This window comes from Neoarius graeffei, chromosome 13 (genome assembly GCF_027579695.1).
Source record: "Neoarius graeffei isolate fNeoGra1 chromosome 13, fNeoGra1.pri, whole genome shotgun sequence".
NCBI lineage: Eukaryota > Metazoa > Chordata > Actinopteri > Siluriformes > Ariidae > Neoarius > Neoarius graeffei.
In genome coordinates this window covers 34,302,874-34,322,725 of record NC_083581.1, presented here as the reverse complement: position 1 = coordinate 34,322,725, position 19,852 = coordinate 34,302,874, and the positions used below count along the sequence as shown (strand labels likewise).

Sequence of the window (19,852 nt, the reverse complement as noted above, 5' to 3'; positions counted from 1 at the left end):
AACTCAGCGTTCTTTCGCCTCCAAACATGACAAGTTGAGTTTTTACCAAAAAGTTCTATTTTGGTTTCATCTGACCATATGACATTCTCCCAATCCTCTTCTGGATCATCCAAATGCTCTCTAGCAAACTTCAGATGGGCCTGGACATGTACTGGCTTAAGCAGGGGGCACTGCAGGATTTGAGTCCCTGGCGGCGTAGTGTGTTACTGATGGTAGCCTTTGTTACTTTGGTCCCAGCTCTCTGCAGGTCATTCACTAGGTCCCCCTGTGTGGTTCTGGGATTTTTGCTCACCGTTCTTGTGATCATTTTGACCCCACGGGGTGAGATCTTGCGTAGAGCCCCAGATCAAGGGAGATTATCAGTGGTCTTGTATGTCTTCCATTTTCTAATAATTGCTCCCACAGTTGATTTCTTCACACCAAGCTGTTTACCTATTGCAGATTCAGTCTTCCCAGCCTGGTGCAGGTCTACAATTTTGTTTCTGGTGTCCTTTGACAGCTCTTTGATCTTGGCCATAGTGGAGTTTGGAGTGTGACTGTTTGAGGTTGTGGACAGGTGCCATTAATACAGGTAACGAGTGGAGGACAGAGGAGCCTCTTAAAGAAGAAGTTACAGGTCTGTGAGAGCCAGAAATCTTGCTTGTTTGTAGGTGACCAAATACTTATTTTACTGAGGAATTTACCAATTAATTAATTAAAAATCCTACAATGTGATTTCCTGGATTCTTTCCCCCCATTCTGTCTCTCATAGTTGAAGTGTACCTATGATGAAAATTACAGGCCTCTCTCATCTTTTTAAGTGAAAGAACTTGCACAATTGTTGGCTGACTAAATACTTTTTTGCCCCACTGTATGTCGTTGTCACTTACCGGTACCTCCTCCTCCGGTGAAATTCCCTCAGCTGCCTGCCCCTCATCATGACTGTCATCATCAGCATGTGGTTGGGCAGGTTGGATGTCCACCTGGTTCTCAGTCTCGCTCGGTGATAACGTGACATGAACGTTACTGCTGCTGCTTGCAGTTGCACTGCTGCCAAAAAGCTCTGTGAGCATTCTACATTTTGAAGCATCTTCTTCAAGTGACTTCACTTTCTTTTGTTTTAACTTTTCCCATCCACCTTTCTCCTTACATTTTCTGCTTGCCATCTTTCTGTTGACAGATATTAACGTTACTCTTCTTTGTTGGCTTTTAGGCCTATGGAATAATGATTGACGGATAAATTATCATCTTAGCACCACCTGTTGTTAGTTGATAGACTGAAAATTTTGGTTATTGAACAGGGCCGACAGCCATAGACCGGACAGCCGTTCTGGACTTTTCCAGAACGCACAGATTGCCAGTCCGCCCCTGGTATGGTGAGTAGGCAAATTCTTGTTGATTATAAAGACAATCCAGTGAATGTGTTCCAGATCCCACACACTCCATGTCCATACAAAGTAGTGTGAATGAATGAATGAATGAATGTGTGTGTGTGTGTGTGTGTGCGCGCCTAATTTCGTGATTTTTTTTCCCGATTGATTTTCTTTTTGTTTACTATAGTGGTTTACATATATTAAAAATCACCACCATGATGTAATTCTTTTCTTCAATACCCCTAAATAACACCTTTATTTATACTATTCTGAGATATAAACAATAATCAATTACAAATATTCGAAAGAAAGAAAGAAAGAAAGAAAGAAAGAAAGAAAGAAAGAAAGAGCCATTAGGCTACATGCATATCACCATGTTCACAAATTAAAGCTGGCATATGACAGAAAAGGATGAAATTAAAATGTGCTTTGACATTATATGATCATTAATCTAGACACTGCTGTTTCAGCAGAACTCAGTAGTCTTTAATTAGTTAATGAATTATGTATGTGGATATATGCCAAGGCTGTTTTTTTTCCGCAGATCAAGCTAAATTAACATGATTCCAGCGTTTTGTCTTATATGCATATTCTTAAAGCCCCTTATAATTGAGACTTGATTTTAGTCTGAATCTAAAACTTTTCCTAATTTTTTTAGGACTGGCTGTCACTTGTGATGATCCCAGTGATCCACTTGTTGTAATTCCTCACTTTGGTGTAGACACCTGGGTAGTAGGGATTGGCACAGCCTATTCCCCAGGACACAATGCCTTCCAGAAAGCCATTGCACATGAGGGGTCCCCCTGAGTCACCCTGTGGAAAACACAAATATAAATATATTTTGTAAAAAAAAAAAAAGCTCACTCTCAAAAGTGAACAGCAAGAAAATTACATTTAAAGATTCAAAGCTCCATTATGCAAGAATTGGCATTTTTGCTCCTGGGCTCCCCCTACAGTTGTGGAGAGTAATTCACTTTCACACCACTGTTGTAAATACAATTCATGCTTTGAGCCGCCTGGACAGCTGTACATGTGCATTTGTTGACAAACTGAAGGATACGGAAGCATCAGTGTAACACTGAATTCTGTGACCATTGTATTCTGTAGGTACTGTGGCCACTGGGCAGCTTTAACTCATTCACACAGACAAGTCCGTTATGTAAAAAACATAAGCTCACAGACAACAGTAAAGCTGGTTTTATACTGGACATTCGCTGCACAGATTCTCTCTTCTATTTATCAAGAAATAAACAGACAAAAAGGACAAACCATGCATTGCGGCATGGTGGTGTAAGTGGTTAGCACGGTCGCCTCACAGCAAGAAGGTTCTGGGTTCGAGCCCAGCGGCCGGCAGGGGCCTTTCTGTGTGGAGTTTGCATGTTCTCCCCGTGTCTGTGTGGGTTTCCTCCGGGTGCTCCGGTTTCCCCCACAGTCCAAAGACATGCAGTTAGGTTAATATGGGACGGCCTTGGGCTGACGTGCCCTTGAGCGAGGCACCTAACTCCGAACTGCTCCCCGGGCACTGTTAGCATGGCTACCCACTGCTCCGGGTATGTGTGTGTGCTCATTGCTCATGTGTGTGCATGTGTGTGTGTTCACTGCTTCAGATGGGTTAAATGCAGAGAGGAATTTCATAAGTGTTATGTTATTAGGTGCAGTCTAATAACTAAAAAGAATGACGACAACCGTTAACATGGAGGGTCTCCAGGTTTACTCAAACATGCCCAACATGTACAGGGTACCACACGTGACTCTCCAGAACAGTAGGGGGCAACAATCACTCATTAACACAACAATAAGTGTGTGATGAATAAAGTTGTGCTTTCTTTCTTTCTTTCTTTCTTTCTTTCTTACGGTATTTACTCTGGAGTAGACAGGCAAAGACAACGTCAGAAACCAAAGAACCATGTCAAATTACATACTTGCCAACCTCCAGAGAATGAAAAGCGGTAGATCAGATGGCATGACTCAGTCATGCCCTTCTATAGAGGTCTGGGGGTAGCCCCCTCCCCAGAAAATAAAATATACAGTGGTGCTTGAAAGTTTGTGAACCCTTTAGAATTTTCTATATTTCTGTATAAATATGACCTAAAACATCATCAGATTTTCACACAAGTCCTAAAAGTAGATAAAGAGAACACAGTTAAACAAATGAGACTAAAATATTATACTTGGCCATTTATTTATTGAGAAAATGATCCAATATTACATATCTGTGAGTGGCAAAAGTATGTGAACCTTGGCTTTCAGTATCTGGTGTGACCCCCTTGTGCAGCAATAACTGCAACTAAACGCTTCCAGTAACTGTTGATCAGTCCTGCACACCATCTTGGAGGAATTTTAGCCCATTCCTCTGTACAGAACAGCTTCAACTTTAGGATGTTGGTGGGTTTCCTCACATGAACTGCTCGCTTCAGGTCCTTCTACAACATTTCGATTGGATTAAGGTCAGGACTTTGACTTGGCCATTCCAAAATATTAACTTTATTCTTCTTTAACCATTCTTTGGTAGAACGACTTGTGTGCTTAGGGTCGTTGTCTTGCTGCATGACCCACCTTCTCTTGAGATTCAGTTCATAAACAGATGTCCTGTCATTTTCCTTTAGAATTCGCTGGTATAATTCAAAATTCATTGTTCCATCAATGATGGCAAGCCGTCCTGGCCCAGATGCAGCAAAACAGGCCCAAACCATGATACTACCACCACCATGTTTCACAGATGGGATAAGGTTCTTATGCTGGAATGCAGTGTTTTCCTTTCTCCAAACATAATGCTTCTCATTTAAACCAAAAAGTTCTATTTTGGTCTCATCTGTCCACTAAACATTTTTCCAATAGCCTTCTGCCTTGTCCACGTGATCTTTAGCAAACTGCAGATGAGCAGCAATGTTCTTTTTGGAGAGCAGTGGCTTTCTCCTTGTAACCCTGCCATGCACACCACTGTTGTTCAGTGTTCTCCTCATGGTGGACTCATGAACATTAACATTAGCCAATGTGAGAGAGGCCTTCAGTTGCTTAGAAGTTACCCTGGGGTCCTTTGTGACCTCGCCGACTATTACACACCTTGCTCTTGGAGTGATCTTTGTTGGTTGACCACTCCTGGGGAGGGTAACAATGGTCTTGAATTTCCTCTATTTGTACACAATCTGTCTGACTGTGGATTGGTGGAGTCCAAACTCTTTAGAGATTGTTTTGTAACCTTTTCCAGCCTGATGAGCATCAACAACGCTTTTTCTGAGGTCCTTAGAAATCTCCTTTGTTCGTGCCATGATACACTTCCACAAACATGTGTTGTGAAGATCAGACTTTGATAGATCCCTGTTCTCTAAATAAAACAGGGTGCCCACTCACACCTGATTGGCATCCCATTGACTGAAAACACCTGACTCTAATTTCACCTTCAAATTAACTGCTAATCCTCGAGGTTCACATACTTTTGCCACTTACAGATATGTAATACTGGATTATTTTCCTCAATAAATAAATGACCAAGTATAATATTTTTGTCTCATTTGTTTAACTGGGTTCTCTTTATCTACTTTTAAGACTTGTGTGAAAATCTGATGATATTTTAGGTCATATTTATGCAGAAATATAGAAAATTCTAAAGGGTTCACAAACTTTCAAGCACCACTGTAGGTGGTGTAAAATGGTGCATTTCCTGCATTTTAAGTGCAATATTTGAAGCAATCGTTATAGATTGAGAAATCGGACTGATGTACTTCCCAAAATGCCACTTCTCATCTTGCCTCAATGCTTTGATGCTGGATGATTTCATAACCAAGTGGCCTTGAACTTCTCATGGCGAATCTTTTTTTTTCTTCAGAGTTTTGATTGTTCGCGATCACCAGAGAATGTTTGAGTTTTACGCATACTGGGGCAATTTGTTGTAATATGTGACCTCATTGCCGACTGGCTAGAACCATAACGAGAAGCAATGGAATGGCGTGATGGAGCGATACAATTTAGATTCAACATAATTATTGCACCGTTCCATTGGCTCTCGGCTTTACCTAATATGACTATTTGATGCTATATACTGTATGTGTATCCCTGTGCTGAAAACAGCTGAAGCGAGATCAGAAGAGTGAATCCAACAGTGTTCACCGATTATTTTGTACCACGGTAGTTTTTCGAACTAAAAGCGATCAGCGGTACTCACCTGTCAAAAGCAGTAGACTACCGCGTGAATCGGTAGAGTTGGTAAGTATGGAATGACAAGGCAGAGAAATATTACAGGATTTTACACAAATGCAACTGCATAGTTTTATTTATTATGACACTGGAGATGAACACTCACATCACAAAATGAGTAATAAAAAAGAAGGACAGAAAGCTTTAGTTCTGCTTCAATACCATGTTTGCATTTTCAAGTCATATATACTGCTTGCTATTTGTTTGAAAGTAGAGTATGCGTGGAATCGACATGATATGGTGTACAGTATGTAACAATCTTGTCAGATGTACATACTAACCACAAAAAAACTCGGTGGTGTCATAACAATGTTATGTCTTCAAAACTTATGTCTTGAAGTCAACATGCAGTTGTCAAAGTTTGCACAAATATTGCATACAACTCAGAAAATTAGCATGCCAAGCTAATGTCATCAGAACAATAACAGTGACAAATCTATCTAGTCAACTAAATTAATCTTACAAAACCTGGATGCCTCCAACACAAAATGATGCCAACTTGGGTGGCAAGCTAGCCAGCGACGCTAGACAGCAATCTTATTATCAGTACTTATGTCCAAGTGTTACCAAGTAAGTTTGCTAACATCACCTCAAGATGTAGCTAGCGGCTAAACCTCTGCTGAAATGGAAACTAACTAACTTTTTTTTTCTCCCTATAATTGTAAAGCGGGCGGCACAGTGGTGTAGTGATTAGCGCTGTTGCCTCACAGCAAGAAGGTCCGGGTTCGAGCCCCGTGGCCGGCGAGGGCCTTTCTGTGTGGAGTTTGCATGTTCTCCCCGTGTCCGCGTGGGTTTCCTCCGGGTGCTCCGGTTTCCCCCACAGTCCAAAGACATGCAGGTTAGGTTAACTCATCTCATCTCATTATCTGTAGCCGCTTTATCCTGTTCTACAGGGTCGCAGGCAAGCTGGAGCCTATCCCAGCTGACTACGGGCGAAAGGCGGGGTACACCCTGGACAAGTCACCAGGTCATCACAGGGTTAGGTTAACTGGTGACTCTAAATTGACCGTAGGTGTGAATGTGAGTGTGAATGGTAGTCTGTGTCTGTGTCAGCCCTGTGATGACCTGGCGACTTGTCCAGGGTGTACCCCACCTTTCGCCCATTGTCAGCTGGGATAGGCTCCAGCTTGCCTGCGACCCTGTAGAACAGGATAAAGCGGCTAGAGATAATGAGATGAGATGAGATGAGATGAGATGAGATAATTGTAAAGCAACCTTGGGTTTGGAGAAAAGCGCTATATAAATTGAGATTATTATTATTATTATTATTCATTCATCTCATCTCATTATCTCTAGCCGCTTTATCCTTCTACAGGGTCGCAGGCAAGCTGGAGCCTATCCCAGCTGACTACGGGCGAAAGGCGGGGTACACCCTGGACAAGTCGCCAGGTCATCACAGAGCTGACACATAGACACAGACAACCATTCACACCTACGGTCAATTTAGAGTCACCAGTTAACCTAACCTGCATGTCTTTGGACTGTGGGGGAAACCGGAGCACCCGGAGGAAACCCACGCGGACACGGGGAGAACATGCAAACTCCGCACAGAAAGGCCCTCGCCGGCCACGGGGCTCGAACCCAGGACCTTCTTGCTGTGAGGCGACAGCGCTATTATTATTATTATCTCATCTCATCTCATCTCATTATCTCTAGCCGCTTTATCCTTCTACAGGGTCGCAGGCAAGCTGGAGCCTATCCCAGCTGACTACGGGCGAAAGGCGGGGTACACCCTGGACAAGTCGCCAGGTCATCACAGGGCTGACACATAGACACAGACAACCATTCACACTTACACCTACGGTCAATTTAGAGTCACCAGTTAACCTAACCTGCATGTCTTTGGACTGTGGGGGAAACCGGAGCACCCGGAGGAAACCCACGCGGACACGGGGAGAACATGCAAACTCCGCACAGAAAGGCCCTCGCTGGCCCTGGGGCTCGAACCCAGGACCTTCTTGCTGTGAGGCGACAGCGCTATTATTATTATTATTATTATTATTATTAATGACTCGACAACTTTGTTAACACAGCCAAACATCAAGCAAGTGCAACAATACAAGACATAGCAAGGCAGCTAAGTAATATTACTTACTAGTCCAACAGAAAGAAGCCCAGGTCGGCATCTGTCTTTCAGCCTTTTATCTTTCTTAGCTCTCGCCAATGAGGAAAAGCCAGTCCAATATTTACTCTTTTCCAGTTTCTTGCTCGGCCACTCTCTCTTTCAGAGGTGGACAGTAACGAAGTACATTTACTTGAGTACTGTACTGAAGTACACTTTTTTGAGTATCTGTACTTTACTTGAGGATTATTTTTTTTGGCAACTTATGACTTTAACTTCACTCTATTTGAAAGACAAATATTGTACTTTTTACTCCACTATATTTCTATCAAGGTCCTCATTACTTGTTACTATGAAGTGGCTTTGAAAGTGGATGTTTTTTTCTTTTCTAAAATGTGATTGTTTTTTTCCGCAGGTGACACTGAGACAGTCTATCAGTAATCAGTAGGGTCATGTCACCTTCATAGACTGAATAAAATCAAGATCAATGATTTCTCCGCAGCATTATATAACACGATCAGTTGATGGCAGAATGGAAGGAGGTGGTTCTTCTGGGGAATGCACGCACCCACGGTTCTATAGCTAGAACCCATGTTTCAGTTTTCTGAAAGGAATAAAGAGTTGTTTCATTTTAAATGTTTGCCTAAAACGGAACACATCACAGCCTATAAAAACTCGCCGTCCAACCTGCGGAAGCATATTGAGGGATGCAAACATTTTATTCCAAGAGAAAGTTTGGAATGAAGTTGTGTGTGCTTTTAGAGCTAGCAATAATGTTGCAATACCTAAGCAGTCTGGTTAGTCAAATGACTTTCTATGGATTTTTCTGCCAAGTTGCCATAGCCTTGCCCATGGTTAACGATAACACATAGCTAGTTAACTTGGACACTGTTAGTTAGCATGTAAAAACGGAGTTACGCTAACATGAATAACATTAACTTATCTGAAGTGCTTTCAGAAATATGTTTTAGCATAATCTTGCCAAATAAACAAAATGTAGAAATCTTTCTTTTCTAGTAACATTAGCTACCCAATATGATTTTGAGTTTGAAAAGATTTTGCTAGCATGTCAGGTGGAGCTTCACTGACTAGCTAGCTTAACATTAAACCACCATGATTCCACAGGCAGATTCATACGTGTTTGAATACATACACTTGCACAGGCGCGCACGTGAGACCTGTGAGATGGACAGTATTGTACTAGTCAGTCACAACAAATTGCTGGATTTTTTTGTTTTGATAATCAGATGATGGTCTTGCACTTTTTTGTTTTGTCTTGCTTCAAGCAGTGTTGCTGTTGGGCAGTTATTAAGCTCGAGGTGTGGACCTGGGTTTTAAGCAGGTTGGATTGTCCTTTTTATTTTCTGAGCAAGCTGCATTTACAGCTATTCCACTGTCTTCATGATTAACATACACATGCACGTGTGCACATAGATTTACATAGAAGACTAGATTCCTCACCGCGTATTCCAGAACGTCCGCACAGGGCGGCCATCTTACCACAGACAAGCTTTTCCACAGAATTTGTGGTACACTGAGGTAAACTGAGGTAAGACCATTGAGGTGCTTAAATGTTTATACTCTTATCTCGCTGAAATTTTGACGTATATACAAATGGTTTGATTTCTTAAAACATTATTAATGTGGTTGTAATTCTGGGTGCTTGAACATGCTAAAATCGTACCTCTGCTAACACTGGTTGTGTCCCTATTTTTTAAGCTTAGACTCCACCACATTGCCAAGATGACAACCCTTTCCTTACAGAACAACAGCATGAGACAGAAGCACAACAAAGCAGTACTGTTTAAAGGGCATTAGCCAAATATACAGTGTAAAAATTTTCAAGGGGTATGAAGACTTACGCAAGCACAGCACAGCCCAGCACTCACATTATGATTTACAGGAAATCAAAGTACTGACTTTGATGACAAGATGATGTGTGTGTCTGTGTATGTTTTAACTGTAGATGTTTATATCAGTATGTTTAGTTTTATTTTAACTGCACATTGGAGTCTAGTCAAATGAAATTTTAGTCTTCTGTGCTAACATATATTGACTTTGATATAATAATCAGCTTTGAATGTTCTTTTTGTAAATGTAAAGATATCTTTTTATCCTTGGAAGTATAACCACATGTGATTAATTAAATGCTTTTTTTGTCACAAACTACCGTGAGTCACTGTCACTGTTTTATACTATTACTTACTCGGGCAGTGCATTTGTTATTATGCTATGATGTGAGTTTACATTTGTTATTATGCTATGATGTGAGTGCATTAGGTTTTTGAGGTGGATGAAGTATTTCTGAAGTTTCAGAAGTGAGTAAGCTGTTTATTTAACTTTAGCTTCCCCTACGGCCCTATCACATGTAAAAATATTTTCACTAAAAATTGGAAATAAATTGTATGGTTATTTGTCCTAAGGCCGCAGTTATCCATAAGTATGCAGTGCTAGGCTTCTCACAGCAGAGGAATTTCAGCATGCATCCTGTCTTACAGTCTGTAGTAGCCTGAAATATTTTCGCCAAGCTATGCGTATTTTTTTAAAACATAAAATGATTATTCATCATTAATATCATAAATACATACTTCCATTTGTTTTTGTTATATAACAAACCAAACCGTTTGAATATCGATTGAAATTTGAGGAAGTTACGGTCATCTGAAAAGTACATATCGCTACCAACACAAGGTAATCAGTAAGCCAGCTGTCTGAGGTAAGATGGCCGCCATGTGCGGACGTTCGACTTCGTTGACGGGCAACGGGGACGAGGCATCTAGTCTTCTATGTAAATCTATGCGTGTGCACACACTGCCAGAGCTGGGTCAGAACACTACCATGCTGCTTTGTGGGGGTGGGGACGAGTGTTACAATTAAAAAAAAAAAAAATGAAAATGACAATGGCTCTTTTTCAGTTCAGTTGTGTTTCATTTTGTAACATTCTTCCAGGTGTTTATTCTATTTATTCTACAGGTTCTACAAGTTAGTCAGTTGCTTAAGAAGCGTTAGGTTTTGTAAGTGTTGTGGCAATAATACAATGATGCATTGACAGAAAATATACTTTTAATACTTAAGTATTTTTAAAAGCAAGTACTTCAGTACTTTAACTTAAGTAAAAATTTGACTTGTATTGGAGTAACATTTGACCAGTGGGATCTGTACTTTGACTTAAATAATGAAGTTAGGTACTTTGTCCACCTCTGCTCTCTTTTGCCTTGATGTCCAGAACTGACCTATGCCGTGTTTCCCAAAAGCATCACAACACAAAGATCATCGTTAAATGGTAGACCGAGCAGCACAATGAACACTCTCTCTCCTAGTTAAGATGATCTTAGCATTAAAGCGCATATTCTGGACCAATTTCATTTTTTTTAATGAAAGTATGTCGCTTTACACACTCATCCAGAAGAGTAATTTTGTAGCCTGGGCCCGCCCATCCTAAGCGTGACGCAACACGAGGACACAAAGCTCGTAGAGCTTTGCAGTCGCGTTAGCCAGACTAGTAATTTTGCACAAGGCCATCTGTCTACAGCAGAAAAAAATAAAATAACAAAATGCATCTGGAAAAATCCCAAGGGAGTCTGGAGCCAGATTTGTGACGTTATCTGCGGAAGCGCCAGCAGGCTGCGAGATCTTTGCGCAGTTTCAGTGCACAGCCTGTGTACACCAAGCGCTCCCATTTCTCTCTCATTGTCCGGTCTATTGGAAAATGATGAGTACTGATCCCATCAAGATTGGTGTTGCTACACCCTCCTACGATACGTCTGTTAACCATTTTAATAATTACGTGATAACGTTGAAGAAATTTGCAGAAAACCACCAGGTCGCTTTCTCATAAACAAACCAGCGCTGACGTAGGATTCAGAAGGAGGCGTCCCGTTCGTGATGTCACGAAAATCAATGTTTCCTGGGAAATCCAAATGCCAAGTTTTTTCAGAGGCGGACCAATTCGCCTCAAATGGCTTGATTTCAACTGAATTTTTCTGGTATTGCACAAAGTACAAAAATTGCAGAGAATGCAGAATGTTACAGATATTTGACCAAAGTTTAATATAAAATAGGAGAATTACATTGATCTTGCTCCTGAATTTACCTGTGATATGCACTTTAAAAGTAGATGGCCTTTCGATTTTATAAAATCGGTGAAATTTTGTTCCCTTAGAAATTTGGTCATTGTGATATATGTTTATATGTTTATTTCTGTAATATCTAAAAAAAAAAAAACCCAGACCATTCTGTGGCTGGGAAATTATTTAATTTGAGGGGATTAAAGCAAATAATGTGCATGAAATCGCTTGCTTCGCACAGTCAAGCAGACAGAGAAAGTCCAGTGTGCGCATGTGCAGGTTTACCTTCTTCTTCTTCTTTTCCTTCTTCTGTTGGCTTTTCTGTCATGTGGCATCCAGTATTGCATTACTTCCATCTACAGGCTTACCTTCACCATGCACTGACGGTTACATCATTCTGTTGCTAAACGAACAGCTGATCACACCGAGGAGCTCACTGACCGCTGATTTTTATTAGTTTGGTCCTGTGTTTCCTTTCCTTTGCAACATAACGTCTTTTCTTCTCGCTTTCCGTTACTGTAGTCAGTCTTTTACATTTCATTCGCACACTCACGTCCTCCATTTTCCTCTCCTGTTTGAAATTTGTATCCCACAATGCCTTGCACGAACGGGTAAGGGTAGTATCTCACTGGGCTGCGACAGCCTGCGACTAGTTGGAAACACAACAATTGCGATAAAATATGCGAATCAGCAACAATTTTGACTTGGAATCACATTGAATTGATAGTCGCATATTTTATCGCAATTGTTGTGTCTCCAACTAGTTGCAGGCTGTCGCAGCCCAGTGAGATACTACCCATACACTCACACTTCCTGTCTCACGGAAACTGACTTGAGAAGGGTTCGTGACGGCTTTGCGACACCAGCGACGCATTTGCAGCTATTTTGAGAGAAATTTTGTTGCATGAATTTTTTGAACATGTTCAAAATTTCAGCGACGAAGGAACGACACTTTGCGACTCATGCAAGGAAATTGAGAAGCCCCGCGAATGTTTCAAGACACTTTTGAAACTCTCTCGCGAATGACATTCGCAATTTGTCACAAGCTGTCGCAGCCCAGTGAGATACTGGCTTAAAGCCCACCATGTCATGCATGACATAGTATCTTGATTTGGGTCAGGGTGAAGCAGGAAAAATAGTTGAGAATTTAGGGCCACGTGGCCCTAAATTAATTAACTGTTCTATTTAAAAAAAACTAATAAAATTGGAAGCCTGTGATTTGAATTCAGCAGCTTTTGGTTCACTAAACAAAATAATTGGGTGTCAGGGAAAATTATTTTTATGACTTAAACTTGAAAAATCTGAATGTCAGTCTACCTTTCAGAGGCTTTGGGGAAACTGAGGACTATTATTAGGTAGCTAATACTTCATAGTTTTTAGTGTGTTACATGGTGCCATAAAGCATTACGCGGTTCTCATCAGAGCTCTCGCCAGGACGCTCAAAAAAGTTACATAGTGCTATAACTATTGAATCAGGCATAGAGTTGGGATGGAAGACAAATCCTTCTCCCTATTAGAAATCAATGTACCATCAAAATAATTTTGAAGCTGATATTTTAAGGTAAAAAAAATTCTACTTAATGTTGCTTTAACTCTGACTGCAGAGCCAGAACATCAGACATTTTGACAGATAGTATTACTCATTACAACACATAGCTATGCAACTTGATTAAAACATGACTTTCACTGTGTTTCAACTGTGAGGAACTCACACAGACCGAGCATAGATAGATTTTAGCCGTCTTTATGCCTGCTTTACCACTGCATTTGTTAAATAAATAACCTATCATTAATATGTCAAAGCTTCAACAAACACAAATATTACTGTTACATGATTACATAGTCCATGAAGCCTGTGATAGTATATACAGTAAAATACTGTACATATTTATATGTAAACATATGATTATAGAATATACTATGAATTTTCATCACCTCAAATAATCCCAATCAATTGTAATTAGGAGCTTATACTATAATAGGGGCTTGCTTTACTGTACTTTAGCTATGAAAAATGTTATTATTGTGTCATGTGCCTGACAAAGTGTTTTGTAGATTGTTAAAAGTGGGTTTGGTTTATTTTAACCATAGGAAAAAAAGGTTGTTATTGTATCTGTCATAGAATGGTAGGGTAGGATAGTTGAAATAGGGTTTGCCTTACTTGGCAAGAGTCTTTGCCTCCGAAGTGAGATCCAGCACATATCATGTTCCCATTGACCCTGAAATGGTAGTAGTACTGGCAGATGGGGATGTAGTTCACATCCACAGCACGGAGCACGGGGGACAGGTAGAAGCTGTAGATGCGTGTGACGCCCCAGCCGCTCACTGTGCAGGTATTTCCAGCAACTAGCAGAGGTGTACTCTCATCTGGGAGAGGAGCCGGCTGGACATATGCGTTTAGAACAGCTGGTTGACTCAGCTGCGAAATACAGCACAATTGTAAGATACAAATACATGTTCTATGGGGTTCCAAGAACCTTGACGTATAATCATGAGACACAATACAACCAGCCTTTAGAGAAAAGAGGGATGTGGGAATAAAGAGATGCAATCTTCACAGCTCAGGATCACCATATGTTATTCCCTGTAGCTGGCATAAAAAGCACAACAGCAGCTTAGCTAGAAATGAGAAACTGATTGACAAACCTAGCTAGCTAGCAACACAGTCCTTAGCTCTTAGCAAGTAGCAAGTATACGTTAACCTGCTGGTGCTAATAGATAGCGAAAGTTTACTGGTGAGCGAAATACCTGTATAGCATTTAACACAGTTTTATTTAATTTACATGACTAAGCTAGTTTGCTATATTAATTCAATCTCTGGGAATGTTTAAAAATGTAATTTCACATCTTTCTGGCAAAATTCTAACAACTCCCTGTAATTCTCACTCCGGATTTGCAGGCAATGCTTGACAAACTATCAGATTTCAACCTTTCTGAAATTTTTTTTTAAATGTTCTGTCTGGTGGCAGGTCCAAGTTTCTAGGGAAGGATTACAGTAGTGGTTTCCTGTTGCCTTCCACTGGATTATTTACAGAGGTTTACTCCTCTCAACCATTCACATACAGGCAATTTAGAGTAGCCAATTAACCTAAGGTGACCAGACGTCCCTGTTTTCCAGGGACAAGCCCCGTTTTTGGTGGCCTGTTCCCAGCTGGAGCTGTCCCCGGAAATGTCCCCATTTTTAACCACAGACCCGGGAAACAAACAAACAAACAAACAAACAAACAAACAAACAAACCTTCAACAACAACAACAAAAAAAAACAGACTGAAAAAACCAGACTGAAACATCTACCAGATTTCAGCAGATGCCTTGTGTATTTGTTTTGTGGTTCACTTTAAGATGGGCTTAGGCCAATACTAGAGATGCTCTAGAATATCTTTGGTGATCGCCTTTCCAGTATTTTGATTGGTGGAGCTGAGGAACAACTTTTTAGTGGAGTGCTTGAAAACCAGAAATGCCCCCCCCCCTTTTTATTACAAAGATGAAAACATTAGATATTTTCACCGCCGAACTGAAAATGTCCCCAGTTTTCTTCTCAGAAATCTGGTCACCTTAATCTAACCACATATCTTTGGGAGAAACCAGAGCACCCAGAGGAAACCCACACAGACAGAACATGCAAACTCCACACAGAAAGTCCACTGTCAGCCATTGGGCTTGAACCCAGATCCTTCTTGCTGTGAGGCAACAGTACTAACCACTGCACCACCCCTTTCTAAACTAGGATACTAAAAATAAAAGACCTATATGACACTGCTCACCTTCAGGAGCATGATGTCACTATTGTATGTTTTCGGGTTGTAGGTAGGGTTGGATATGATCTTGGACACATTGAAAACTTGCTCAGATCCATCCTCAGCCATCAGATTATGTGCACTCAGAACCACCTGAATGATGCTGCTCCTATTAAATAGAGAATATGCCAATTACTATGCAAAAAAAAAAAAATCAACCTTTGATCTTGAAACAGATATCATTTTGGACAGATTTAGAGCATATTCAATTCCACTGTATTTGTGTTGTGCTTTTAACAATGGATTTTGTTACAAAGCAGTTTTACAGAAATATATAAATTCTACAAATATTTTACATATATTTTGACGAATTTTACATATATGAATTTATCAATATATTTCTAATGAGCAAGCAAGAGGTGATGGTGGCAAGAAAAACTCCCTGAGATGATATGAGGAAGTGCAAGACTGTTCATGGCAATTGCAGTCCTAAAATTATCATGGCAATTGTAGTCCTAAGTCATCATAGCAAAACTGTTTATCAGTTGCAGCCCAGAGCCATTTTTATGGTTTCTAAGTGCATCTTGGGGCATCAGTCCACATGGGGCCATCCTCAGCAGGAGTGAAGTGATGAGAACCCCAACTAGAAGTAGGGCATCAGGATAGATTGGACAGGTCCGGAGGGCAGAAGGGTTCACAGGTATCTCAGGAGTAGCATGTGCAAATGTATTGTACAGGCCTGTTCTGTCTGGTTTTTTTTTTTTTTTAATAACAATTAAACTCTTCATTTCAAAGTGTGCTTTTACTTTCAACTGGTCTGGAGCAAGTGGTCAGATAGGCTATGAAGATTATGGAAAAAAGAAAGTGCATGTTCATTCATATAGAACTGGATTGGGTAAGGCTGTTTGCTTGCACAGTGCTTTATTATGTCTATGGAAGTTTATTGGATTGTTCAAGAGTGTCTGCATGAGTGGGTGAGATTTGTCAAGCATATCTGCAGGAGCAGGTACTGGTCTGCAGGACCAGCCAGGGTTGGTCAAGAGTATCTATGAGAGTTGGTGGGACTGGTCAAGAGTGTCTGCAAGAGTGGGCAAGATTGGTCAAACTTTCTGCAGGACCAGGTGGGATTGGTCAAGAGGGACTGGGCATGGTTGGTCAAAATTTCTGCAGGAATGAACAGAATTGCTTTGTTGAAAGAATGTGTGCAGGAGTAGGTGGGATTGGTTAAGAAAGTCTACAGGAGCAGGTCAATAGTGTCTGCAGAAGTGGGTGAGATTGTTCAGGTGTGTACATGTGAGCTGGCAGGATTGGTCAAACATTCTGCAGGAGCAGGTGGGATTGGTCAAGAGTATGTCCCAGAGTGGAAGGGATTGGTCAACAGTGTCTGCAAGATTGGTTGGGATTGATCAAGAGTGTCTGCTGGAGCAAGTGGGATTGGTCAAGAATTTATGCAGGACTGGGTGGGATTTTTCAAGGGTGTCTGCAGGAGTTGGCAAGATTGTGGACTTAAAAAAACAGTCCTGCATGCTCCACTAGTGCAAATACTGGCTATCTTCAAACAAAGACTGAAGACCTACCTCTCTGCAAAGGAGCACTTGTGTAACAGCACTAAATACAGAAAAAAATCCTCGACTTGTACTTTTGTTGCTATATACGTTGTTATAAGTTATCTTAACTACTTTCTAACAGCTTACTGTAATAAAGGTTTTAGCTTAATGTCTTAATAGTTTTAGAATCTTATCAAATTCTTTGGACAAGGCTGTGTGCTAGATGTAACAGTAAGGTCAACATGGCTGCAGTACTCACGGTCTCCAGCAGTGGGCAGCAGACACCACCCATTCCTCGTGGATCAGGATGCCTCCACAATAGTGATTTCTCTCATATTGAAGAGATGCTTGGTACTTGATGGAATGAGGTATGACTTCTTGGCCCCCAATGATCCTTTGGGTCAGTGAGTCTAATAATCAGAAAGAGGGCTGAAAACACAAAGCAAGTTCATCCAAGACCTACAGGAGATTACCATGACTATGTCCTGTGAATTATGAAGAACATGTGGAACAGCTAACATCTTCATGTCTCACCAGGTAAGAATTAAAACATTATAGTATATTTCAATCTATGGGCATATATTGATCTTGAAATAATTTTGCCCATCCATTATAATTTAGATATGATTATTAGGTTTAGATATGACTGATATGCTTTAGAACTGTTTCCCATTTTAGGGTCTCAAAACAACAACAACAACAACAACAACCTTCCATAAAGTCACATATAGCATTTAAATTGAAGAAAAAAACAGATAGGTGTTTAGGTTTCAAATATCTACCTTGGCTCAGCGTAGTTAGGACTAGGATCACTACCTCCCAGACCTGAGACATATCGTTAGCACCTGCTGCTGAACACACCAATTAATAATAATAAAATATCAATGTCATACAAGCAGAAACCATATCATTGCATAATTTATGAAGACAACTATGCAGATGTGTGGCACGAGTGTCCATTTGTATCCTGCATATCTCAGTGTCAGTCTGATTTATCACTCCGTGCATTTGAAAATGAAGGCTTTTGTCAGTTGCGTGTAGTTCCATTACAGTAAGTGATGCAAAATAAAGAGTATGTGATCCATCACAGTCTACACACAAAAATTTAATATGACTTTTTATATAGAAATTTATTACAAAAAGCTGAAAGACTCACCACACACACTCGTAATCAACTGCTTGGGATATGTGCAGATAGGACTGCAAGAGCTTCCCATAATGCTTTTATAATAGAGCCATATCTTTTGTGCATAGCTTTTGTTAGCATAGGGATTGACCTAGTACATGACAAAACATACAGTAGGAGTCCCTTGGTGTCCAATGACCAATTTTGAGCTTTCTTCACTCTCACGCTGTTGATTGTGGGTGTTGTCAGAGAGAACACCTCTCCACAGGAGAGATAAACACTAAGGAAAGGCATGAAAGAGATTGAAGTAATTGTCATGAAACAATAATGGGTTTGGCCAAAGGGGTAAAACAATTCTTGGTGGTGCAGAGGGAAAATGTGTTAATGGGAGTTGTTTCTGAACACATTCACAGTTCAAAAGTCTGTTTTCTGGGCGGCATTGCTCTAGGGTCTCCAGTTTGATCCTGAACTTGGGTTACTGTCTGTTTGTAGTTTTGCATGTTCTCCTTGGGTCCACTTAAATTTTGTCAAGGTTCTCTGGTTTGTTCCCACCTCCCAAAAACACTGCAGAAGGTGATTGGGTAAAAAAAAAAGCCCTTACTTGTAAATTAGTCTGTGAATTTGGTATTACTGAGATAAACTGGTGTCCCATCCAGGATTTATGCCCAGTGTTTCCAGGTTAAGCTGAAGATCTACTGTGACAAACCAGTAGAACTTTGCATACTTACATCAGGATCTATGTTCAGACCCTAATTTTAAGACAGTACAATCATTATTTGGTAATAAGACTAAAATCAATGGGTGGCATGGTGGTGTAGTGGTTAGCACTGTTGCCTCACAGCAAGAAGGTTCTGGGTTCAAGCCCAACGGCTGACGGGGGCCTTTCTGTGAAGGGTTTGCATGTTCTCTCTGTGTCTGCGTGGGTTTCCTCCAGGTGATCTGGTTTCCCCTATGCTCCAAAGACATGCAGGTTAGGCTAATCGGCGGCTTTCAATTGACCGTAGATGTGAGTGTGAATGGTTGTTTGTCTCTATGTGTCAGCCCTGTGATAATCTGGTGACTTGTCCAGGGTGTACCCCATCTCTCGTCCATATTCAGCTGGGATAGGCACCAGCTTGCCCGTGACCCTGCACAGGATAAGTGGTTATGGATAATGGATGGATGTCAAGAGCACCTGGGTACCCTTAGCACTTGAGTACCATTTTTTTTATGCTAATGTATGCCTCTCTAAAATGCTCTCCTCTGCCATACTTTTACCTTCTGTGAAGATGTATGATCCATAATGACATACAAATCACAGTTTTCTTTATGTATTATTATTATTATTATTATTATTATTATAGCAAATTAGCCTTCTTGGCTTATGAGATTGTAATAGTTGTAGCTTGAGAGACTGCTTGTGTTACTCCAACCTTGTGTTTATTTGTGTTCACTCTTTCTACTGTATATCTTGCCATTGTTTAGGGTCCAGTGGGGTAATTCCACTTTAACCCATCAAATAACAGAATTCTAATTTCCGCACATGCAGCTGCTATTAAAATGTATATTAAAACATAAAAAAGACACTTAAAAATATTCTACCATTACAGATTATTGGTCAAAACACCTGCTTTTATTTTGTATAATATCACAATTTTGAGATGCGGAGTTGAAGATGTCATTGCTCTAAGGCTCAATGAATTAATGACACTTGACTGCATTGAGATAATTAACTAAATCACTGAGAGCCATTTAATTAATTATTTACTTGAATTCCCTCAACTGCCA

The 19,852-nt window shown here is 40.5% G+C and overlaps 2 protein-coding genes across 4 annotated transcripts in view; one reads left to right on the top strand and one right to left on the bottom strand.

Annotated features, from left to right (window-relative positions):
• zmp:0000001088 (trypsin) overlaps positions 1–19,852 on the top strand; it is an 88,401-nt gene that overhangs the window by 31,917 nt on the left and 36,632 nt on the right. The window contains exons 2-4 of one of the 3 annotated variants that reach the window (XR_009656116.1): positions 8,898–8,950; positions 9,043–9,157; positions 9,328–9,659. The exons of 1 other annotated variant lie outside the window; for it this stretch is intronic. The gene's annotated coding sequence lies outside the window, so the exon portion shown is untranslated. Of the gene's footprint in view, positions 1–7,564; positions 9,158–9,327; positions 9,660–19,852 lie in introns of those variants that run through there. One more of the 3 variants, XR_009656117.1, reaches the window with a different exon arrangement.
• On the bottom strand, positions 1,722–18,140 carry LOC132896635 (trypsin I-P1). Its single transcript, XM_060937614.1, has 6 exons — positions 18,116–18,140; positions 17,742–17,810; positions 17,219–17,369; positions 15,440–15,581; positions 13,837–14,094; positions 1,722–2,165 (listed from the first exon to the last, which is right to left on the bottom strand). The coding sequence occupies exons 2-6, from the start codon at positions 17,791–17,793 to the stop codon at positions 2,007–2,009; spliced, it is 762 nt and encodes a 253-aa protein (XP_060793597.1). The 5' UTR covers positions 17,794–17,810; positions 18,116–18,140; the 3' UTR covers positions 1,722–2,006.